Genomic DNA, 25,931 nt, shown 5'->3' with positions numbered 1-25,931 from the left:
TAACACATATGAGTTTAATTATGTTTTGGCTAGGCCACGGAAATGAAAAACAATTTTTTTAAAGCTTGAATAAAATTAATCAGTATGAGGGCAGGGGTGCTTTACTCTCTGTTATAAGCCAACATTAAAAGTATCTTTAGGAGCATCTGGGTGGCTCAGTCAGTTGAGCACTCAACTCCTTATTTTGGCTCAGATCATGATTGCACAGTTTGTGAGTTTGAGCCCTGCATTGGACTCTGTGCTGACAGTGCAAAGCCTACTTGGGATTCTCTCCTTCCCTCTCTCTCTGCCCATCTGCCACTTGATGCACACTCTTTCTTTCAAAATAAGTAAATATTTTTTAAAGTATTTTTAAAAAGCTACTTTAAAATTGTTGCCAGTGAGGCAACCAACACTCATAGGAAATGGACTGTAGTATTATCCTGTCATGGGCATAGTGTTTTATCCTAAGAATACACTTAAGGAAAAAAATTCACAATACAATTGACTATTACTATGTTGGGAAAGTAGGAAAATGATAGGAAATCATTATCATATTTCAATCGATGTAATGACACATATAAAATAGGTACTGGGGCACCTGGGTGGCTCAGGTCATGATCTCATAGCCCATGGGTTTGAGCTCTGCATTGGGCTCTGTGCTGATGGCTCAGAGCCTGGAGCCTGCTTTGGATTGTGTGTGTATCTTTCTCTCTCTCTGCTCTTTCCCCATTTGCACTCTGTCTCACTCACAAAATAAATATAAAATTTTTTTAAATGTTTAATGTAGGTACTTAGAAGAAAACTTTACACAAATTTGAAAGACGTATTCAGGGTAATGAAGGAAATGATGACACAGGGAAGCTGTAGGAACAGCAAAAAATAGTGATACAGGAGATAAAAGAAAAGAAAGTATACTTTTAAGGAATACAATAGGGACAACATGTTTAGTATAATAATTAAGGGACATTATTCAATAAAAATATAAATTGAAAAAGAAGTGGGAGGAAAGAAAAACTAGTTTAAGGAGACAAACATTGATAATACAGGATCAGCCAGATTTGTTTCAGACTCAGTTATTTGAACTCCTTGTTTGAACTAGATGTGGAATATCAAAATAAATGAAATACAACATTTAATATAGTTATGTAGTCAGAGTAATACAAAAATATACACTGAGGATGGATATTAAACATATTTTTAGAAATTTGCACCCAGTGGATGTCCAGTCTCTCATTGAATTTCTCTCAGTTTGAGCAAACAAGGTAAGCTCTTTCCGAGAGAATGCTTTTAAATTTAAGTCCTTGTCACACAAAGTAGTTATTTCCAGGAATGCCAGTTTGGGTCAAACCACTAGATACCTAACATGATTCAGAATTTCCACGGGAACTAAATCTTTTCTTGGAATTGTTTGGATTTTAGATGGACAGATTTGGATTTTTTTTCAGGAGGGCACAGGGACAAGTAGCTAGTGTACCCACACTTTACTATATATACGCTGGTCCAAAGTTGAGATGTTGGTAATTAAAACCAAGATTGGAGAACGATGGGCTGAGGACAAGAATCACACAATTTATTTATTTTTAAAATTTTATTTATGTATTATGAGAGAGAAAGAGAGCAAAAGCAGGGAGGGGCAGAGAGAAAGAGAAGAGAAACCCAAGAATGGGTTAGAGGGCTCCAACCCATTAACCATAAGTTCATGACCTGAACTGAAATTAAGAGTCAGGTGCTTAACCAACCAAGCCATGCAAGTGACCCAAGAATCACACAATTTGTAAAGCATATACTTACTTTTTTCCATTTGGGATATTCATCATAAATTACTCAGAAAGAAGTAATCAGATGGGTCTCAATTACTTATGATTGTATAAAAGAACCAAAGTGACAACTCAATATATGAAACTACAGATCTAGCAGAACACAATGTGCTTGCCTCAGTCACAGCATTACCTTGAAATACTATCCATTCTTCTACAATGATGTGATTGGCGCTAATGAATTATCAGAGCTAATAAAAAACATTAAGAAGTCAGATAAGTCACCATCGTCAGTTTCTCAAAGAACAGGAGGAAATTCTGCCAACAATCGTTTTACATTTAGTGAGACAATCAGGAAGTGGCAACAAGCCACACAGTTCGAACTTGTTTCCTGCTGAGTCTGTCTTGCACTAAATAAATGTGTACATAGCCAGATCAAATGAAAATGACTTTTACTTTGTTTGGTCATTTGTAGTTTTTGCAATATTATGGCAAATAATTAACATCCAGAATTCCTACAAAGAACAATAGCGGGTGTTAACAGAAATCATCAGAATTATCTAGTCATTAGTTATTTTGAGGTGGTATTTAAAACATTAAAAAGTAGAGAAAGTGAGGAGTAAATTTAGTAAGGTTATTAAATACTCATCCCTTAGTCAGCTTCTAGGTTCAAGGGTATGTTTGTACTTCTTATTCTTATTCTTAATACCTGACTCTGCCCTTTGCAAACTAGTACCAGTGTCTTGTGTGTGCAATTTTTTTGGACATAATTTTACTTGCCACAAGTACATCTGAAGCATATCTGTAATCTTATCAGTCACTATTTACACTACATCTCTTAGTAACCACGTATAAATATTCATTCTCTAACTATTATGTGTTTGGCATTGACCAAATATTAAGAGCCAAGGTCAGTGAGTCAAAGTGAGCTTTCAAGACCATCCAATAAATCAACTCAAACAAATTATTCACTGGTAAATTATCCTTCTTTCTGGTGGTTGTGAGAACAGTAGAGAATGGTCTGCTACTACTGTAAACTAGAGTAATAAATAAGCAAGATGGCCAGTTGTCAAGGGGTAAAAATTACACTGTTGAAAACACAATCGGGTTTCAGAGACCTTCATACATAAACTCTTTGAAGTAGGGAGAAATAGTATTTTATAGTTTAGCCTTGAAGGTCACTTTTTTTAATAACTATGATTGAGAACTTAAGACTAATCACTGCTAGCTGACATAACAAAATAAAAAATATATATATAAACAATTAAAGTTTGTATTAAGCAGTAAAATTAGATATTTCACTTAACATGGCACAGGAACTCTGTTTATCTAAATGAAATCATCTAGATTTCACATTAGCACATTACTCTATTTTACAAATAAGGTAATAACTAAAGTAGATAAAATAGAACAGGTACATCAAATTGCCCGCAATTTAGCAAACATTTGAATGATCTTTTACTTTGAAACAGAGCAAAGAATTTTGAACCATGATGACTAAAATATAAAAATGTATAGCTTAAAGGTGACAAATTGCATCGTTTTCATCAGATATTTATACTCAGGTCACAACAAAAGAAATTTTTTTCCTATATATCTATGTTCTTGACACATTTCGTTTTGCTCTGTTTTGTGTTCTTAGTATGGGCAAATCTTGAGTCTGGCCCGCATTTTTCTGAACGAAAGTAGCAGGTAAACCCAAGGAGTTTCACATCAAAAGAAATAAAACTCAAACAAATTCAACAGTCAAAGAAAAAGGTCTTTACCTATAGCAGAAGCAGACCAATATACCAGCAAGAAGCCAAAATGCTCCTGGTTCAACTGACTGAGAAACTTGATTTTGGGAGCAGTTCATTGATGCTTGGTAGCATCAGGCTGTAGTGGAAATCTTTGTAGAATGACTGCGGCTTCCCCTCACCCCTCCTTGTACTGACATGATTCAGATATAACTATTAAAGAAAGAATTATTAACCTGGCCTATTTTCAGAACATTTTCTGTACCCTCTTCCTTTAACCTAAAATCTGGCTCTCCCCTAACAATACTGCTTGGGCCCCAGCCCTCTCAGGTGTGGTTCCTTTTCTCATAGGCTTTGTACTGCTAGCCTTAAAAGAACACTAGGAGGTATCTCTGGGTCATTGCTCATTCTTTGAAGATTTTAGCTCCAGGTTTAGTCACTTCCTCTTACAAGAGTACTTCAATCTGAATTCTTGGCAATTTCAATATCCACATATTCTAGAGTCTCCTTCCCTTAGTCTCTTTTCCTCTGGTGATTGCTTATCTCACTTCCATGGTCATGTTCTCTCCTGAACACTGTGATTACCAATATCTGAGCTTTTTCTATGATCACATTTTTAATAACCCCATTTGCTGGCCAGCAGCAAATGAATCTTTTTAGTCCACTCATTCTCAATTCTTTGATCTCACCAAGAAGTAATATTTATTGATTCTCTTTTCTTTTTGTCCCCCCCCATCATTGCCTTCATTTCCTCATTTTATTTCATACCCATTTATACCAAAGTATTTAGATACTTTGGTCCACTCCCATGAGTGCCCCTTTGCAAATACTCTCAGTTTTAACATATCTAGGTCATTGTGCCTCTCTCATTAGAGCTCTAGCCTGATTAAATCCAACTCTGTCAGTTCTACATCTGAATCACCAGCTGAAGGCTGAATAATTATACTGAATTTTCTCATTAAAAATATATTATTTCCTGGGGCACCTGGATGGCTCAGTGAGTCAAGCGTCTGACTCTTAATTTTGGCTCAGGTCATGATCTCATGGTTTGTGAGATTCAGCCCTGCTTCAGGCTCTGTGGTGGCAGTGAGAAATCTGCTTGGTATTCCCTCTCTCTCCCTTTCTCTCTGTTCCTCCACTGCTCATGCATGTGCATGCATGCACTGTCTCTTAAAAATAAATGAACATGTGTGTGTGTGTGTGTGTGTGTGTGTGTGTGTATCTTCTGAGCTCCAGTGCTGCCCCATATATAGGTCTACCTCATTTTATTGCACTTTGCTTTACTGATTTTCATAGATACTGCATTTTTTACAAATTGAAGGTTTGTGGCAACCCTACATCAAGCAAGTCTAAGACAGAAGCTTGACAAAAGTGGAAAGGATGGAAACTGTATAGAGATCAACTTAAATATATCCAAAACAGAGCAATCCAAGGCTACTTCATATGGGAACAAGTAACTCTAAATAGCTCAAGGGCTTTGAGAGTTTTACAGCCAATATAATAAAAGTCATAAGAATCACTGAAGGGGGAGAATTGTGTTGTAGTATTCTTCAGGTTAAGAAGCAACCCCAGTAGTCAAAATTAAAAAAAATAATAATAAAGTTTTTAGATCCAGTAAAAATTTGACTGTTAAGAATAATTTTCTAAGGATTACTGCTTTAGTTCTTAGATAAAATATTTGCTTTTGTATTGAGAAGTTTATGTCTAAAAATCACACATAAATATCTGACAATTACATGTATGACTCAAAGAGGAGGAAGGTATATTCTTTAATTACAATATTGCTCTTTATATTTGGTTAATGAAGAAAAATTATAAGCCTAGTTGAAAGATTTGTATGTAGATAAAGGGGAAATGAAGGTAAGATTAGAATTCTGCAGAAACAGATCTATTCAAACATGAAGGGATTGAAATAGAAACTATGGAGATAATTGTATTCTTGTCACCCTTAATCTAGGATGAGCTGACACTTGAGAGAAATAAAATGGCCTATACTTCAAAAATCAATCCCAAAGATTGATTTGGGTCAATCTTATTTGAATTGATTGAATGCTAGATATGAACATATCTACTTACTTATTTATTTGGAGAAATATCTAAACTACATTTTTCCATGAGGAAAATGATAACAGAAGTTTGAAATTACAAATCTCCTATTTCTTCTAAGCCCTTCTCATGATAATCCTCTCTAGGAAAGGAGTCACTGCATTGCCGTGGCTAATAAGACAGCAGATACTTTTATCCATCGCTTGTTAACAATTAGTTGAGCAATCTTTCATTTGCTAAAATTACTATAATTCAAAGAAAAATTACCTTTAAGACTGTTTTGAACTTCTAAAGCTATATCAAGAGCATTAAAGGGCAGAACTGGTTCGTTGGCAATTTGCAAAATCACTTCTCCTGAGAGCTGAAAGAAAAAAAAAAGATGGTAGCATTCAGTATTAAGGGTTTTTGATTTGTTTATTTTTCATTACTTCATGCACTCTTGTATAACCACAGTAGCAAAACACAGAGGGCAAAATATTCTTTTATAAGATACATTTTCCTTTTAAACTCTTTTTTGTTTTTATTTTTCTATTAAAAAAAACGAAAAAAAAACCCATAGTATTTTTCATGTCTCAAAGTAGCATAAAGGAATATAAGATTTTCTTCCTTTTTAAATTAAAATATTAAGAAATAGTGCCTTAATTGAAGAAATTGTAATACTTAAACTTTAAAAAAAGTCCTTATAAAGCAGTTCAGAATGTTACACAATAAAACAGTAGAGAGAAATATAACTGAAAATCAATATTTGGTTATGAGACTAAGTAAAACTCCAGACAAAATTAATGATCAATTTATTTCATTTAAAATACAATTTAGCCTGAACAAACTGATGGTTACAGAGGGGAGGCCGGTTGGGGGGATGGGTGAAATATGATGGGATTAAAGAGTGCACTTGTTCTGATGAGCGCCAGATGTTGTATGTAAGTAGTGAATCACTAAATTGTACACCTGAAACTAATATTACAGTGTAGGTTAACTAACTGGAATTTAAATAAAAACTTAAGAAAAAAATAAAATGCAGTGTTGTTTTCATTTGGAAACTAGAAAAGGTATATAATTTATTCTAAAAAATTCCATTAAAATCTTAGTTACTATTTTCCTTAATGCTTTACTCCATTTCTAATTACTCTTCCAAAATCTATCAGAACCAGGATATGAGGGCGATCTGGCTGTGACATCTGTCATCCCATTGATCGCCAGGGTTGATTGGGCTCATCTGGCTGGCTAGGCGGGTGTCTCCTTCCTCCATCACCGCTCCATGTGCGTCCCTCCCAAAGCTCTGCGCTGGGTTGAAGAGGACGACCTTCCCCGATAGAGGAGGACCGTTCTTCTGTCAAGGGTATATGAGTAGCTGTGCTCCCCTGCTAGAACCTCCAAACAAGCTCCCAAAATCTATCAGAACCAGTATTATGTATATATCTCTGAGGTCAGTGTTTAAATTCAGTTAAAATAATTTTAATGGCATCCCCAAACTCATACCTGGAATTTTTGTGTATATTGCACCCCCCCTACCCCCCGAACACCATACTCCAAAACTGTGTTTGGAAACCAACATATTCACTACAGCTGAACTAGCATCTGCTTTATAGACTGAACAAGTCAAATGCATTCATATACATCTCAAAGGAACTTAGGGCTGGCTGCAAATGCCATTGTTACTCTCCCTCTCTCTCAACTGATATTTAATATTTACTTAGGCTTAACAAAGTCCCTACATCTCTAATAACCCTGAAGCTTTCACACAGGGAAGTGTGGCTGTGTTGATGTTATTAATGTACTATGAAATGTTGTTAGTAAATGAAAATATCGTCTTGTGAAATTACACAGGGGAAATTAGCACACTAACTTGAGACATTATGGAACACGTAAAAGATACAACTTACAAGGAAAATGTGATGTTAAATATTCAAATCTACATATTCAACAAGGGTCAGATTCCATTTAATATTTAAAAGTTATAATTCCCAGTTGTTTGCACAATTTATATCATGAAAAAATACAATTCAATTTTATCTTCTTCTAAATACTTGGAGAAAGACATCTCTTAGAAATAAAGAGGGAGGAGAAATATTTTTGATGTCCTTTTATTTCTTTGAGACATTTTTCTCCGAACTGTAGCAACTACTTATTCCCAATGCCTAAGGTTTATTTGCAGAGTTTTATCTCCAGCACAGTGATCACAAAAATCCTAGGAAACTGCCTACTCTGATTATGCTGTTTTTCAGAGGAAAAGCTTTATCTGCAACAGGCTGATACGAACTCTATCTCTATTCCACCTCACTACATCCAAATCATGTAAGAAATACCAATATTTGGAAATAAATTATTTGTAAAAAGGAATTTTTAAAAAAGATTAAGAGGCATTATAGTTTCTTTTTTTCAATTTGCACTGGATAATAGAAACTACAGAACAGACATGTTTTGTTTACAGTTTTGGAATCTGAAACCACACATTATAAAAGATTAAAATGAAAGAATGCGGAGGGTGGAGAGAGGCAATTCACTTTGTGCTGCTGGAGAAAGTTGTTTTGTTCTGTTTTAAGAGTCATTTGGCAGCTCAAAAAACTGGAATATAAGCCAGCCACCTTGCTATTTGTTTCAGAAAGAACCTGACAACAAATACTGGGACTTTCTAAGGCGCCTGGTCCATGATAGAATGCTTAGGCTAAATTGGGTTTATTTGCAGCTTCATAAGCAAGAGGGAGATTTACGTAGGTTTTGCCATGAAGTAAGAAGACAGGAGTCAGACTCATACTCTTCCCATCCACTCTGGAGTCACTCTTTTTCAGGCAAGCCTAGGCAACTATTCCTTATATTTATATAAGGCCCCATTCTTTCCAAAGTGCTTTACACCTGAATATCTCATTTGATTATCTTGACAAACTTAGAGGCAGGTAGTGGGGAAATTAACCCTTTGTTAAAACAGTAAGTGTAACTATAAGCCTTATGAGGTTCCAGTCCAGGATGGTGATATAGGAGGATCCTGAATTTACCTCCTCCCATGGACACACTGAATCTATAGCTACACACAAAACAATTCTCTCTGGGGGGAAAAAAAACCCACACAGTCTGACCATAAACATTAGCACATCACAGTTTCAACTGGGAAAAAATTCATAGCTCCCAATTTCTCCCTGAAGAGAGAAGGGTTTGGATCCAACACAGAGTGCTCTAACTTTTAAGACCTCCATCTGAGGTACAGGCCCCCGGCACCCAAAAAGCCGGTGAGACTAGGGTCTAGAAGACCTACACACCTATAGAAAAGAAACAGCTCTTAAGGTGCTTGTGAGGACTTGTTGTGAGTCCCCAGGGCTCACTGAAGAGGTAGCAAGCCCAAAATGCCTCATCCTCCGAAAGAGGTCTATTTACTTATCTTAAAAGAAACAGCCTTAGAGTCAGGCTTCTAATTTAACACCCATCTAAGGGCCAACTGCAATTCTCTCGAGATTGAGGAGGCTGGCAGGTGCCATGTTTTGCATTTTACCTCTGCCCTGCTCCAGGTCACCCATGTCTCCCTGAAAGGAGCTTGAGCACATGTCTGGTGCCCTGTTTTTGTGGCGGCTTCCCAGAAGAGGCATCCCTTGAATGCCTGGCTCTGGTGGCCAGTGGGGCTTGACTTTTGGAGTTTGAATTCCCATAGAACTGTAGCAAACAAAGAAACACTTCTCAATCAGTTATCCCTTCAGGGCTCAGTGCAAAAAAGAGCAGAGAGAAATGCCAATCTCCCAGTCTTTCTTTGAAAGAGGCCTATTTGCATACTTTAAACTTGCTGCCTGAGGGCTAGGCCCCTGTTACAACAGGCATCTAGGAATAGACAGTGATCTTCCCCAGAGAACAGGGAAGCCAATAGGCTTGATCTTAGCATTCTTCCCGTAGCCTGACAATACCAATATCCTCCTGGAAGGAGTTTTTATACATATCTGGTGCCCCGGCTTTTGTAGCTGCCTCCCAGGGGACATACTCCTTGATAGCCTGGCTACCTAGGCCAATGGAGCTTGCATTCACAAGTTTCACAGCACTGTATCAAAGAAAGACTTCTTAACTGGCTTATCCCTCTAGGGCCCAACACATAGGAAGACTACAGAAAGGCCTTTCTCCTAGTCTTTCCCAGCTAGAGGTTTATTTGCGTACTTCAAAAGTTGCTGACTGAAAGTCTTCTTCCAATCAGCCTGCATCTGGTTGCTGACTGATACTCTCCTCAACCACTGTAAGTGAATCACAAAGATTTAAGTGACAACCAAGAGCTAGGACCAGGCTGAACAATACAGTTTGTCTCTGATGTGGGACCATTCCATCAAAAATGAAGATAGTATTTGTTTTATACAGTGCACAGGAAGAAACACAGAGAGCAAAGAAAAATGAAAAAACAGAGAAATATGTTCCAAACAAAAGAACAAGATAAAACTCCAGAAACAGACTTTAGTAAAATGGAGATAAGTGATTTATCTGATAAAAAGTTCAAAATAATGGTAATAAGGAGAACAGTGCATAAAAATTGAGAATTTCAATAAACATAAATGAAATATTGCAAAAGTATAGAACAGAAATCATGGAACTGAAGAATACAATAAGTGAACTGAAAAATTCAATAGAGGGGTTCAACAGCAGACTAGCTCAAGCAGAAAAAAGGATTCATAAACTCAAATATACAAATTCATACCATCAGAAATATAATTAGAAAAAAATTAAAAAGAATGAAGGAAGCTTAAGAGATACCATCAAAAAGATCAATATTGACACTATAGAGGTCCCAGGAGGAGAAAAAAAAAAGAGAAAGGGGACAGAAAGCTTTTTAATTTTTTTTTTAAATTTGAGTATAGTTGACACACAATGTTACATTAGTTTTAGGAGTACAATATAGTGATTCAACAACTCTATAGCCTTACCCTATGCTTACAAGTGTAGCTACCATCTCTCATCATACAACACTATTGCAATATCACTGACTATATTCCCTGTGCTGTGCCTTTTATTCCTGTGATTATTTTTAATCCCATAACTGGAAGCCTATATCTCTCACTCTCCTTCACCCATTTTGTCCATTACCTCAATCCCCTTCCCTCTGGCAACTAGTTTGTTTTCTGTATTTGTAAGTAGGATTTAGCTTTTGTTTGTTTATTCATTTTTTAAATTTTTGAATTCCATATATGAGTGAAATCATAAGTAGTAGAAAGCTTATTTAAAGAAAAAATGGCTGAAAACTTCCCTAGCCAATGAGATTCAAATAAGACAAATCCAAAGAGAACCACAGCAAAACACATTATAATTAAATTGTCAAAAGTTACAAACAAGAAGACAATCTTAAAAGAAACAAATGGAAAACAACTTGTTTCCTATAAGAGAATCTCCATAAGACCATCAGTATATTTTTTTCTGGAGAAACTTTGCAGGCCCAGAGTGGAATAATATATTCAAAGTGCTAAAAACAAAACAACAAAACAAAACGAAACAACAAAAAGTCAACCAAAAAATACTCTGCCCAGCAAATTAGTCCTTCAGAACTGAAGGACAGATAAAGAGTTCTTCAGACAAGCAAAAGCTGAAGAGGTTCACCCCCACTAGACCAGTCTTACAAGAAATGTTACAAGGAATTCTTTTTTTTTTTTTTTTTTTTATTTCTAGGAGAGAAAGAGAGAGAGAGAGACAGCATGAGCAGGGGAGGGTCAGAGAGAGAGGGAGATACAGACTCTGAAATAGGCTCCAGGCTCTGAGCTGGCAGTCAGCACAGAGCCCGACGCGGGGCTCAAACCCACAAACCGCGAGATCATGACCTAGCGAAAGTCGGATGCTCAACCGACTAAGCCACCCAGGCGCCCCTACAAGGAATTCTTTAATCTGAAACAAAAGGATTATAATTAGTAACAGGAAAACATATGAAAGGCTACATTTCATCACTAAAGATAAATATGTAGTTAAGTCCAGAATACTCTAATTTTTAATGGTGGTGGGTAAATCACATAAATCAAATATGAACCAAAATACAAAAATATTAAAATTAACTACAATAAGTTTTTAATGAATATACACAGTAAAGATATAATTGAAATTCAAAAACATAATATATGAGGGGTGTGGGAAGTTAAAAGCATCACACTTTAGTATGCGTTTGATTTTAAGTTGTATTCAGGTTAAAATAGGCATATATATAAGATGCTTTATATACATCTCATGGTAACAACAAAGGAAAAACCTATAAGAGACGCAAAAATAAAGATAGCAATTGAAGCATACCACGACATAAAATCATTAAATCATAAAGGAAGAGAGCAAGAGAAAAAGAAACAAAAGAATTATAAAACAGCCAGTAAACAATAAAATGGCAATAGTAAGTCTATGCCTACCAATAATTACTTTAAATGTAAATTGGCTAGGGATGCCTGGGTGATTCAGTCATTTAAGTGTTTAACTCTTGGCTTCAGCTCAAGACATGGTCTCATGGTTCATGAAACTGGCTCTGCCTTGATAGTGCGGAGTCTGCTTGGGATCTTGGGATTCTTTCTCTCCTTTCTCTCTGCTCCTTCCTCTCCTCTCTCTCTCTCTCTGTCTCTCTGTCTCTCCCCTCTCAAGACAAATAAGTATAAGTAAACATTTTAAAAAATAAATGTAAATGGACTAAATTCTCCAATGTAAAAACATAGAGTGGCTTAATGGATAAAAACACAAGGCCCAGCTCTGTACTGCCCACAAGACATTCAGTTCAGCTCTAGGAACATGCCCAGACTTTAAGTGAATGAAGGGAAAATAATAAGTTCCATGTAAATGGAAACCCAAAGAAAGAAGAGGCAACCTAACTTACATAAGATAGAGATGGTAACAGGAGACAAAGAAAGTCATTATAGAATCATAAAGGTGTCAATCCAATAAGAGGATGTAAAATTTGTAAATATTTATGCATTCAACACTGGAGCATCTAAATATATAAAGCAGAGGCACCTGGGTGGCTCAGCTGGTTAATAATCCCACTCTTGATTTCAGCTCAGATCCCAAAGTCATGGGATTGAGCCCTAAATTGGGCTCTGCACTCAGCATGGAGCCTGCTTAGGATTCTCTCTCTCTCTTATTGTTTCTCTCTCTCTCTCTCTGCCTCTCTCCCCTGCTGTGTGCTATCTCTCTCTCTGAAATATAAATACATACATACATAAATACATAAATAAAACAAATATTAACAGACTTGGAGACAGAAAATAGATAGAAACAATATAATAGTAGGAGACTTTAATATACCTTTTAACAATGGATACCTCAACCAGACAGAAAAACCCCTAATGAAACATTGGACTTAAACCAGACCTTTGACCAAATGGACCTCATAGATATTTACAGAACACTTCATCCAACAGTAGCAAAATACATATTCTTCTCAAGTGCATATGAAACATTATCCACCAAAAAAGTCTTAATTTAAGAAGATCAAAACCATATCCAGCATCTTTTCTGATTACAACTGTATGAAACTAGAAATCAATGTCAAGATGAAAACTAAAATATACAAATATGTTGAGATTTGGGGTGGCAAATTATCTAATTGGGTCAGGTGCCTGACATCAACAATTGCATGATCCTTGACAGCAAGAGCTGTCTGGGGCCCTGAATGGCTGCAAGGCCTACTTGGCTTCTCAGAGACAAGGGAACGGGGGATGTGGTGGCGATAGCAAGAGCTGGTGGTGTGCACATATGTGGCTATGGAGCTGGCTGCGAGTGCCTGCGTACTGGCAGGGGCCAGCTGCAGGCACACACACATTGGCAAGGATGTTGGCCAGCAACTGAGGCCAGGGCCAACTTTGGGTACATGAGCAGCTGTAGGACCTGGGCAATCAATGTGTACCCAGGTGGTTGCCGGAGCTAGTTGTGGGCCCATGAACTTTGGAGGGTCTGGTAACAAGAGTAGTGCCAGCAGCGTTCAGGTGAGCTCTATAGGGGCTATTTGCAAGTACCTGCAGCAGTAGAGGCCTGCGATAGGGGTCAGGACTGGCTCCAGGTACACAAGCAACTGTGGAGGGTTTGACTGTCGAGTGCATTTATGTGGCTGCAGAGGCTAGCCATAGGTGCATACACCAGTAAAGGCTGGTGATAGAAATTGGAACCAGCTATGTGCACATGCATAACTGCAGAGGGACTAGTTGCTGGTACACAGAGGTGCAGACAAGTGATAGGAATCAGGGTCAGGTCCTTTGTGTATCTATAATAGGTTGGGGCATCTAGTCATTCATTCTGCTCTATTTTTGCTTACAATGAGAACTCTTCCTGGCTAGTGGTTCTCTCTTGGCACTGAGCGGTGCTGGCCTCGGGGACAGGATATTGCAGGTAAAATGAAGCTATTCTTCCTACTCTTTCTGTATGGTTATTTACAGGTTATTTTGCCCTGCTATTTTGTTGAAACTTCTTAGATGGACTCCTGAGATCTCCCAGGGCTATTTTCACTCTTAGACAGCTATCTAACTGTTCTTTGTGGGAAGATGGATGCCTGGATCTCCTGCTCCGCCATCTTGGTGACAACATACCCCTGAGTTATTGGCAATTCTATTTAATAACTTTACAATCACACAATCTGCCTCAAGACCCTAATATCCTTCTTTCTCAACTATTCCCAGACCATCCTACCCCTGAACAGACGATAAAAGAATGCATTAGAACAACAACAACGAAATTGTTTTATAGTAGTAAAAGTCTTCAAAACATAAAGGAGTATTATATAGAAAAATTAGTTGATGAACCCACATTGCAAAGGCCTTCTTCTCTTAGCAGGTAATACTGATATTTCTAGAGTGATTGGTTTCATTGGTATCAGGCAAGTTAAATTGTTGAAAGATAATTACTAATACAGCCTTCTTCTAGATTTTAAGGATAATAAAGGCAAATCATATTTTGCCATATAAAAGTTTCTCTTTCTTCAACTGACAATAATTCTAGTTGTACTTAAAGGCTTAAAAAGCTGTTTTTAGAAATTTAATAGAGGAAAATAAGCATACAAATACACACAGGTAATTTTGGGTTAAACTTTGTAATAATATGTTGCCTTACTGCCTTGCAGGGAGGTATTTTTGTATTCTCTGATTTTAGCAGAACTCTTTCCCTTACTCACCAGTCTAGAGAGGAAAAAAAAGATATTTATTTACAAAACTGCAAATATCGACAGTAGAAAATTCCACCCCTCTCAATTTTTTTATCTCATTGACAATGATGATGGCTATATTTCTAATGATTGCTTTGAATGAATTTGTTTAATTTGTTAATAATATAGTTGTACAAAAATAGATTATTAAAGCAATACTAATACCATAGTTCCATAATGTAATTTTTTTTAGTTACAGGTGGATATTCAGTAAATATGTGATTTGTTCCATTTTTATAATTCCAAATTAAAGAAACCATGGTTTATTCCTCATACTTAAACTGTAAGTTCAACTATCATTGTGGGATTGTTTTCATGTCCTCAGTCAGGCTTAAGCTGCAATATAGACCCACTCTAGAAGGTAGTGCTGTGAGATAATTATAACACCTATTTTATAGGTTAGTGTGAGAAAGAAATTGAGGGAGACCGGGTTGCTATGGCATGGTGTGACATAATATGACAAATAGTAGATGAATCATGAACCATCTCACTAGTATACATTGAGTTTTTTTTATTGAGTGATCATCACTGTGGTACTGGGAGAAAAGAGAAATATAAGACTTTCTTTCCTGATAGAGACAAGTCATATCACTTTCACAAAATTGGAAAAAGAAGTGAACAGTAGAAAATTTAGTAAACATGAATCTTTGGTTTCCTAGAAAGCACCATTTTCTATTCCACTTTAAACCATACCATGGGATTCTGCCACATGTACATATTTTAGGCTCAAGAAACTAAAGTGTAAAAGGGGATAGATATTCCAGATGAAGGGAATAAAATGAGCAAAAACCTTGAGCTAGAAAGAAACAGATTTTTAGAGAAACATGAAGATGTCAGTGTGACTGCAGAGAAGTTCTTGGTTAGTGGGAAGAAAGTTTGCATGGGGGGTACACAGCAAGGAGTCAGAAAACCCTAAAACTCAACTAAGGCATATGGCCATGATTCAGTGATCTGTAGGGAGTCCTGCTTCATTCCCTTAATGCTCAGACCAGAGGCATTGTCTAATAAATTATGGTCTGGTGAAAGTCTTCATAACATGATTTTGTGGTGTATGGTGCTATTATGTTCCTCCTGAAGTGACCTGACTCTGATGTATGCCACTTTATATTAGAAATCCTCCAACTTAGCAAGAAACATTCTGTGGATAACAAACCTCAAGATAGCCAGCTACAGACAAGGGGACTCAGAGATCTCCCTGGAGATGAGCAGAGGAAGAAACAGCCTTTCAGTCCTCAGTTTTTTGGAAAGTTTGGATTGTTTTCCAAAACTGGTGGCAGCAGAGGAAAGAAAGCAAGGATGTACTCTTGACATACCCAGACAATTTTCCCAGCAAAAGGAGAAATTAAATAGTGCTACAAGATATTGGCAAAATCTATGTATACCCCTAACATGGCTAAAATTCAGTCTTAAAATTCTCATTATTTGTCATCTGAAATATTCTATAAACTCCCTAATTTATCTAAATGTCTGCCTCTAACCCATTCTCCACATCATAGCCAGAGCTATGCAGCTCTTTATTCAAAATATATTCTTATGCATCCCCCAAAACAGACCTGTTATTTCCTTTCTATTGCTTTCTTTAGCTAAGAAAGTTGATGGGATGCAACCCTCAACTCAAAACCCTATGATCTGACAAGTCTATTTACAGAAAAAATTACTTGAAAATAAAACTGTCTTAGAAAATCAAGGACTTCTATATATTGCCCACAACTATCAAAGTATATCACTTCAGACCAAACTCATAACACAGAAACCAGTGCACAAAGCTTCCATGCCACAACTATTCCCTTAGTTCTACAGAGACAGCCCTGATAAGAGTTGGCATGTGACAGTCGACACCCAGTTACCTTGGAAGGGAGCTCCAGTTGTCAAAGGTTGGTTTTAGGGCTGCTTTCTGTGGAGCAGTTTTGACAAGATGTTTAGGAGGTCTGGGGGCACCTGGGTGGCTCAGTTGGTTAAGTATCTGACTTCGGCTCATGTCATGATCACAGTTGTTGAGTTCAAGCCCCACGTTGGGCTCTGTGCTGACATCTCAGAGCCTGGAATCTGGTTTGAATTCTGTGTCTCACTCTTTCTCTCTGCCCCTCCACCACTCATGCTCTGTGTCATTTTGTCTCTCAAAAAGTAAATAAGCATTAAAATTTTTTTAAAAAAGATGTTTAGGAGGTCGGGCCAAAGCCCTATGTCTACTGTTCTGTACACATATACAATCCTTATTAAGATTTCAAAAACATTAATATAGTTTGATGAAGTGAGGTCATCCTAAGTGAAATCACGTGGTAGCAAAGGATTTCAAAAATTATTGAAGAATTCCAAAAGCTACTGGGAGAGAAATTCATTTTAAGGAGGAGAAGGATTTTAACCAAGAGAAATATATGGAATATTTGGTTCCTAAAACTTGAGGCTATTATTACGAACTTCCTGTGACAGATCCTGTCTGGGTCATGGGCTTTGGGCAGGGAAAGTATGTGTGAACTTAAAGATCAATGTCAAGCAAACAGTGGTAACTTGGGAACCCAACATCGTGCAGTGGGATGCCCATAGATACACACTGCTGGAGGTAAGAGAATCCTGTTCTCTCCAGTACCCTGAGAAATTGCTGTTTCAGTCACCACCTGTCCCCAACAACTACCAAGAGTTGAGCATGAATTCTGAGGCACCTAGTTTGAGGGCTGGCCTGTGCTTTCACTACAGAATGTCTGAACCTGACAGATCATGCAAACATTCTCTGCATCCCTGGGGACAATGGTGGCAAATCAATGGACTATGGTATAAAGAGAAGGTGGCATAAACAGAGTATGTCTCCACACAATAATTTGATTATTAAACAGATGGGCCCTCAATCTGTTCCTGAACTAATTAAGATCTATCTGTCTAACTATCTATCATCTATCTATCTATCTATTTTTTGACACACACTAACCACCTGCAAGTGCCAGGGAATTAAAGAGCTAAGAAGATAACCTCTACTGGCAAGAAACTAATTGGCTAGGAATACAAACTCCCTAATTCGAAGTTTTTTTAATGTTTACTTATTTTTGAGAGAAACTGAAACAGAACATGAGCAGGGGAGGGGCAGAGAGAGGAGACACACAATCTGAAACAGGCTGCAGGTTCTGAGCTGTCAGCACAGAGCTTGACGCGAGGCTGGAACCCACGTACTGGGGAATCATGACCTGAGCCGAAGTCTGATGTTTAATCAACTGAGCCACCCAGATGCCCCACAAACTCCCTAATTCTAATCCTCCTTTACAGCCTCTGCTCCTGCTGTAAGCCTAATCTCCTCTCTATGTTCTCAATCTAAACTCTGACCACACCATCCAGATTTTGCCATGAGCCATCCTTTGGGTTCCCTCAGAGATAGACTCTGAGACAAAATCTGAGTGCAAGTGGTTCACTGAGAGGTGAGGTAGCACAATGAGAGGCAAGACAGAGAATACAGCCAATAGAAGGCATTTTATCAAGTCAGCAGTCACCATGTGTAATTGGAACTTAATCCTGCAGGGGAAAACCCAAAGGCCAAAATAAAATAGGTTCTTCAGAATTTTCTAAGGTTGCTTCATGGAGGTATAAAATCTTTAACTCTTCTGGACTGTTGTACACTGGGAGCCCTCCCTGGCAAACTTAGGCAGAGATGGAAATTTGTTGCTAAAATAGAATGCTTCCTTTCTATGCCTAGACCAAAAAAGTATCGAAGTTTTTTTTCAATGATAAAATATCTTTCCTTTTTTAGTGAATGTCATCACTCATCTGTTATTAAATTGTAACAGTAAAAATATATTTACGGATTAATTTGGAAATGTTCAAGTCTGTTTCATGGTAGTTTTGGTAATTCTTTTTTAGTACCGGTAGTCCTAATTTTGCCTTTGTAATACAGTTGTATCTTCTGCTAGTCATATTGTTTTTAGAGAAAAAAAACAGTATTTCTTAGCACATTGGAGAAGGACACTTTAAGGTACCAACTTTTCTTTTATATCATGTTTGTTAGTCATTTGCATTGAACTATAGATATGCTCACTGACAAATTAAAAATTAAGTATTTATTACATTTCACTAACTTCAGCCCAATGTCAACAATAATAACTGTAATAGCAACTAAACATTTATGAGCTCTTGCCATATGCCAGGCATTTTTCTAAATTCTTTTCATGAATTAATCCATTCAATTCTTACAATAGTCATATTTTATTTTGCAGATAAGAAAACAGAAGCACTGCTCAGTGAAGTAACTTTCCCAGAGTCACTTAGGTCGTACATGCTATTTTGAGACTTGAGGCCAGGCATTCTGGCTGTAGAATCTAGACTCTTATACTAACTTGCATCTTTTTCTTTCCTTTCCAATCCTGCTCCTAATTTTAACAAGTCAGGAATACCAATGGCCACGGAGACAACATTTACCAAATCTGCACATATAATTCTAAGAAATAATTAAGGGTTAATTATACCTATCAGGCGCATTTACTATCAAGATGGCAAGTGGTCCTATCAGGAATTATAATTTTTGTATGGAGACTAGAAAAATGAATCTAGAGATCCATGAAGCAAAGAAATTCTCTGAAATGCCGAGTAAATAAAGTATATTTATCATTTTCTTTACAATAAACATCATTGATTAAACAGATCTAAAATACATCTGGAAAAGTGAAGGTAATCAGGTAGGAGGGTCATTGGCTGGTCTGCATAATGATTGGTGTTTATTTATCTTAGGAGACCATAGATTATTATTTTTTTTTAATGTTTTATTTATTTCTAGGAGATAGAGAGAGAGAGACAGTGTGAGCAGGGAAGGGTCAGAGAGAGAGGGAGTCACAGACTCTGAAACAGGCTCCAGGCTCTGAGCTGGCAGTCAGCACAGAGCCCGACGTGGGGCTCGAACCCATGAACCGTGAGATCAGGAGCTAAGCAAAAGTCGGACGCTTAACCGACTAAGCCACCCACGCGCCCCAGGAGACCATAGATTATTATTACTCCAAGTTTAGGTTCTTTGAACAAGGTTCAGGGAAAATATTTAAAAACTAATATGAACACTCACCAAATGATTATCAGTGATCACCCATCCATTCATAGTCATACTGTTTAAGTGCGTTTCTAACATAAAATACATATTGGGAGAGCAGTGGCTATATCTCAGATACTGTGTTAGGTACTGGGAATTTCTAGGCTGTTTATATGTGGGGAAACATACTTACTATAATTATTAAATGGTTAAATGAGGGTACTGTGAAAGGGTAGATAGGAGTCCTAATGCATCTGAGAGGATTAGGAATGGCTTCCTTGGGAAAACTGGGGGAAGTCACTGGGTCAGGCTGTCTGTCATACAAGAAAAAATCAGAAACAGATTTGGTACAAAGCACATGCTTTTACACGAATGTACACAAGGTTGTTTAGTTGGATTTTATATATCTTTAGACAACAATAGAATTAAAATGTTAAAAATGTGTTTTATTATTTATGTTACATGTATCTCATGACAGTATCTTCTAAAGGAAAAGGTATATCTTTGAGGAGACACAGTTCCCCCTTACTCCCCTCATATCAAAACCAGAACAGAAATCAAGTCCTCTGTTGTTGCAGAAACCACTTCAGCTCTGGTGTGACACAAAGAAGGTAGGGGTTGTTTATTTTTAAAAGGGTAATTGTGCATTTATTCAATCATGTACTCAATAAATTATCCAAAGTAATTAATCATGGAGAGAAAGATTAGAGAATTGATTAAGCAGAGTTTGTAATAATGCTAAAGAAAACACATCAAATATACATAATGCAGTGAGACAGAAGGTGCCAGTGATTTCTTATTTATAGTGTTTATAGAGACTGCATTTTCAGACCATAAGGCTGGATTTCTGTACATGCAAAATAATGTGCTTTTAGTTTGCACTTTGAAGATTTAACAAAACAGTGCTTTATTAAAGAATAAAGATAACATTTATTCTTAACACCCAGTCATAAAACAAAGGATATTTTGGTTATAATGGATTTAATCACATATGAAGTCAATTATTTAGTTAGTAGTCAATATAAGAATTTTGATATAAATTGTTAATATAATTATTCCTTTTTTATGTCCCAGTTGAAAAACCAATAAAAAAATAAAGTTCTGTTCTACTATAAGTTTGAACATCTGATAAAATTTTGTTTCTCTAAAAATATTTTCAAATTATTGTTCCACTTATTACAAAAATACTAATATAGAAAACTAAATACATCACGTTTCTATATTATGAAGGCAATAAGGGCAATGGTGGCAAATTGAGATATGAGAATGAATATAAATAAACAGATCGTTCTTTTCTTAAAAATTTTTTTAATGTTTTTTTATTTATTTCTGAGAGAGAAAGACAGCATGAACAGGGGAGGGTCAGAGAGAGAGGGAGACACAGAATCTGAAACAGGCTCCAGGTCTGAGCTGTCAGCACAGAGCCCGACGTGGGGCTTGAACCCATGAGACGCGAGATCATGACCCTAGCCGACGTCGGAAGCTTAACCGACTGAGCCACCCAAGTGCCCCAAACAGATCGTTCTTTTGAACTTGGTACTTTTACCTAGAGATACTTTGAATAATGGCCAAACTTTAGGTGACCCTTATGATAGGCAATTATATTTTCTGTCTGTAAATGCACTAAATGTTTTTTTAGACCTCAACCTACAGAGACATGAAAATTTAAAAATAGTAAAAGAAACACAATGGCTTTAGATCCTTTGATGTGTGATTATATTCATGACAAGTTTCTTACATCAACCTTCTCTGAACTAGATGCTATTGCTCAGCTGAATGCAAAAATATATATGGAAATAAGGAACTGCACAAACAGAACACATTGTCCATCTCTAGATTTTTCACGAGTTCTCTTTTCTTCTTTGCATGTTACTGATGCAGAGGACCCTTACAGCTTCTTCCTTCGCAAACATCCCAGGATGTCCCACAGAACAACACAGACCAAAAAATTCAGAATTGTTTTAAACATTATCATTCACCAGTTAACCAGTACAACATGATCCTTAATTTTACAATTAATTTTAGAACACTTTATCTTAGAGATATTTATTTTGAAGAAGTACTTGTAAAGCACCTACAAGTCAAGTTTCTGAGGATAAATGCTAAAAAGCATTTATTAAGGGGCTTATAGGTTAGAAGGCAGGATATTAGCAAAGGAAAACAAAAAGAGTGTATGAAATGGTGCATCCAAAGGATCAAATTAGTAAGAAAACAGTCGTCACTATGGACAGCAATAGTCCAAGAATACTTTTTAGAGATTTTACTTCTGTTCGACCATAAAAAGGAGAGTTTAAGGAGGTGGGAAGAGTTGAGGGCAGTCCTTTCAGCAAAATGAGCAGGCAAGTTTTTTTTTTTTTTTTAATTAATGTTTATTTATTTCTGAGAGAGAGAGCGTGAGCCAGGGAGGGGCAGAGAGAGAGGGGACAGAGGATCCTAAGCAGGCTCTGTGCTGACAGCAGTAAGTTGGATGTGGGGTTTGAACTCACTGACAATGAGATCATGACTGAGCCAAAGTCCGACATTTAAATGATTGACCCACCCAGCTGTCCCGAGCAGGCAAATTTAAGTTCAGATTCCAACTACCGAGTAAATCAATTTTGAGTGGAAGAAGGATTATTTTAAAGGAGAAAAGAAAGATGAAGTTAGAAAAGTAAACTATATTTTAGGAGATCTGTTTCCTTGTCAATGAGTTCCTTAATAAAGGAGAAAATATTCCATTTATATTGAGAGGTCTTAATAAAAAAATTTAGAAGAACACTATGTGATTATTATAATTTAACTTAGAAAAAGACCTGCTATTCTATGTGATGGACCAAAGAAAGCAAAGTCTGATCTGGAAAAGTAAAGGTAAAGTTTTCTTTTCTGGATTTCCTTTGGTAATTGGTAATTTGTGTGTCGGTGTTACTGTCACCGAAAATCACAATATCTGAATGCCTGTTGCTGAAAACACAATAGCTTTCAGTTTAGAAGGTATATTTAGATATTGTCATTCTATTTCTGTGGCCCTAGGTTTCCTAAAATCCCATCACAATATTCTCTTCGATTTTTAACATGTGGTTGGTTATTGAGGGGTATTGAGAGTATTGATGGACTCCATAACAAAAGTTTGGGACTGTCTAAAGAACTTAATGTGACACTTTGTTTTTTGGAACGTGAATTGGATTTTACTAATTGCCATGTTTTGCGTTGACAAAACCCCCCTGTTTTGTAGGCAGCTCATTTCTATGGATGCACTGAGCAGTCTCTTCTACAAGGAGGAGGGTTGTAGAAAGGCCAAGGTTCAGCAGAGCCTGACCCTAACTACTGACTGAAAAGTAGAGAGAGAGATCTTTCCACAGACTTCAGGATTCCTGCTTTCTTTGCTTTCTGCAATTTGTGTGATCCCAATATCTTTAGTTTCTCAAAGAAAATAGGAATATTCTACTATCCACTGTGTACAAAATGTCTTCTCACTCTTCAGAAAAAAAAATTGTCTAATAAAGAGGTGATATGGTAAATTTATCGTTTTCACATGTTCCAAAAGATACAGAAAGGAGCAAGTATTCATTTAAAAGCTACTATGTGCCAGACCTTTCATTAGAACTGTGGGGGTGCTTGGGTGGCTCATTTGGTTAAGCTTCTGACTCTTGATCTCAGTTCAAGTCATGATTTTATATTTTGTGGGATGGATCCCTGCCTCAGGCTCTGTGCTGATAGCAAGGAGCCTGCTTTGGATTCTCTCCCTCCCTCTCTCTCTCTGTCCCTCTCCCACCCATGCTCCCTCTCTCTTTCTCTCCCTCTCTTGAAATAAATACATTAATTAATTTAAAAAAGGGACTATGAATAAATACATGATTTTATTTGATCCTACTAACAAACCTGCCAGATTTCATTGAATCCTGCCATCAAATTCTGCCAACAGACATTAAGCAATGATGGCAATAATTGGAGGAAGGTAGATTGGAGCAAGGTTGTGAAAGGTCTGGTAGGTTACTCTAAAGAATTTGGACTTTGTATTGCAGAGCAGGATGTCTCAGTGTCTGGTCCCTGTTCTATTTGCATCAGAAGCACCTGTGAAATATTTTAAAATAAAAATTCTCAAACATGACCCCACCCCATCACACATGTGTGCATGGTGGGCACATGTGGGCATGGGCGTGCGTGCACGTGGTCACACACACACACACACACACACACACACACACATTTTCCTCAGTTGATCTGGATAGTGACACTGAAATTCATCATTTTAAAGTAAGCACCCCGGGGCATCTGGGTGGCTCAGTAGGTTAAGGAACCAATTTCAGCTCAGGTCATGATCTCTAGGTTCTTTTATTTATTTTTTAATGTTTATTTTATTTTTGAGAGTGAGAGAACAAGGAGGGAAGGGGCAGAGAGAGAGTGAGACAGAGGATAAGAAGCCGTCTCTGTGCTGACAGCAGAGAGCCCCTTGAAGGGCTCCAACCAGAAAACAGTGAGATCATGATCAGAGCCAAAGTATGATGCTCAACCAACTGAGCCACCTGGGCGCTGTGTGATCTCTAGATTCTTGAGTTCAGGCCCCACATCAGGCTCTTTGTTGTCAGTGTGGGGCCGACTTTGTGTCCTCTGTCTCCCTCTTTTCCTGCCTCTCCCCCATTCATGCGCACATGCACACGGGTGCTCTCTCCCGCTCTCTCTCAAAAAATAAACATTTAAAAATGTCTAAAAATAAATAAAATAAGCACCCTGATGAGTCTGTTTCAGGTGGTTGATGGATCGACTTTGAGAATCAGTACAAAAGATTCTAATAAAGAATGTTTGTGTGGGGAACTGTCATAATGAGATTTACATATTTCTGTAAATATGTATTTCATAATGTTATCAACGTTTTGTATAGAAAGCATTTAAAATTTAAGTATGAATAAGATGTCATAATTGTTACATTGCAAAGTATATATATATATATGTGTATATATATATATACACATATATATATATGGGAATGCATAAGAAGACATCCAGCCTAAGAACAAAGCAATTACAGCAACTCTGAAAAGTTTATCAATACATTCAGGTAATTTTTAACAATGGAAAATGTATATGTAATAAAAATGTAGCTTTCTTCACTTAAAATACCAATTATTTAGTGGAAAACAGGATCAGAAAAGGCTATACTTAACGTGCCTGTTGTATTTTTCATTTCATATATGATAAATTGCTAACAATAGATCATTTTTAAAGTGGACAGGGTATCCAGTACCCCCCATTCAACCTATTTAGAAGATTGGAGACACAAACTGGGGTCATGCTGTAGTGAGCAATCTCATATATTTAGGCAGATTAAGAAGTGCCTGGGTTTTATTATCTCAGATTTGTATTTGCCATTCATGTAATAAATAAGATAGTTTTATTTTTCTCATTTCTTAATGGAAAAAATTAATTGCTAGGCAATATACCCTTGTGAAATATATAATTTAAATATACATTTATAAGTAACAAAAATAATCCCTAAAGGTCAAACATTTTACATAAATTTATGGAGCAGCAAATGATGAAAGAAATCTTAGCTGTCTGATCTTATCACCTCAATTTGCAGATAAGGAAATAGGGGCTGAAAATGGAAATGATTTGCCTAACATCTCACAGCTGTTTAGAGGCAAAACTAAAACTGGGACTAAGATCTTACAACTCTCAATACATTGGTTTTTATACAGTAAAATGCTAGATATAGAACACAAATTGTGCATGTGTGTGTGTCTGTGTGTGTATGTGAGACAGAGAGAGACAGAGAGAGAAAGATACAGAGTGAGAGAAAGAGAGAGTAAATTATGGAGTAATGATGGGAAATTTGGTAAACAAACCATGTACACTAAAAGTATACAAATGGTAGTAGACATGAAATTTGGCCCTTGTGTTATCATGGCATTTCTATTACAATGCATTAAAATAATCTGATTCCATTCTCTCCCAATTCCTCTGGAAGTAACTAGTCTTTCTCCAGGGATCCACATCTATCCTCCAGGTATCTTCTCCTATGTAATTACCCCATGTACTTCTTCCTACTTCTTGTCCTATTGTAATTTATTCTCAGTTTCTCCATGCCCTCAGGTAATTTTTGATCTATCACATCCTTTTTTAAAAAAAAATTTTAATGCTTTTAAATTTATTTCTGAGAGAGAGAGAGAGAGAGAGAGAGAGAGAGAGAGAGACAGCGTGAATAGGGGAGGGTCAGAGAACGCGGGAGATACAGAATCTGATGCAGGTTCCAGGCTCTGGCTAGCTGTCAGTATAGAGCCTGACGTGGGGCTCGAACCCACGAACCGTGAGATCATGACCTGAGC

The 25,931-nt window shown here is 37.0% G+C and overlaps 1 protein-coding gene across 1 annotated transcript in view; it reads right to left on the bottom strand.

Moving 5' to 3' along the window:
- LOC144244159 (inactive N-acetylated-alpha-linked acidic dipeptidase-like protein 2) overlaps positions 1–25,931 on the bottom strand; it is a 348,840-nt gene that overhangs the window by 50,416 nt on the left and 272,493 nt on the right. The window contains exon 9 of the mRNA XM_077779388.1: positions 5,789–5,882. Coding sequence (XP_077635514.1) covers positions 5,789–5,882 — 94 coding nt within the window. The remainder of the gene's footprint in view (positions 1–5,788; positions 5,883–25,931) is intronic.

Source organism: Crocuta crocuta, unplaced genomic scaffold, assembly GCF_008692635.1.
Source record: "Crocuta crocuta isolate KB4526 unplaced genomic scaffold, BGI_CrCroc_1.0 scaffold1028, whole genome shotgun sequence".
NCBI lineage: Eukaryota > Metazoa > Chordata > Mammalia > Carnivora > Hyaenidae > Crocuta > Crocuta crocuta.
The sequence above is the reverse complement of the archived record's forward strand: the minus strand, read 5'-3'. Positions and strand labels throughout refer to the sequence as shown.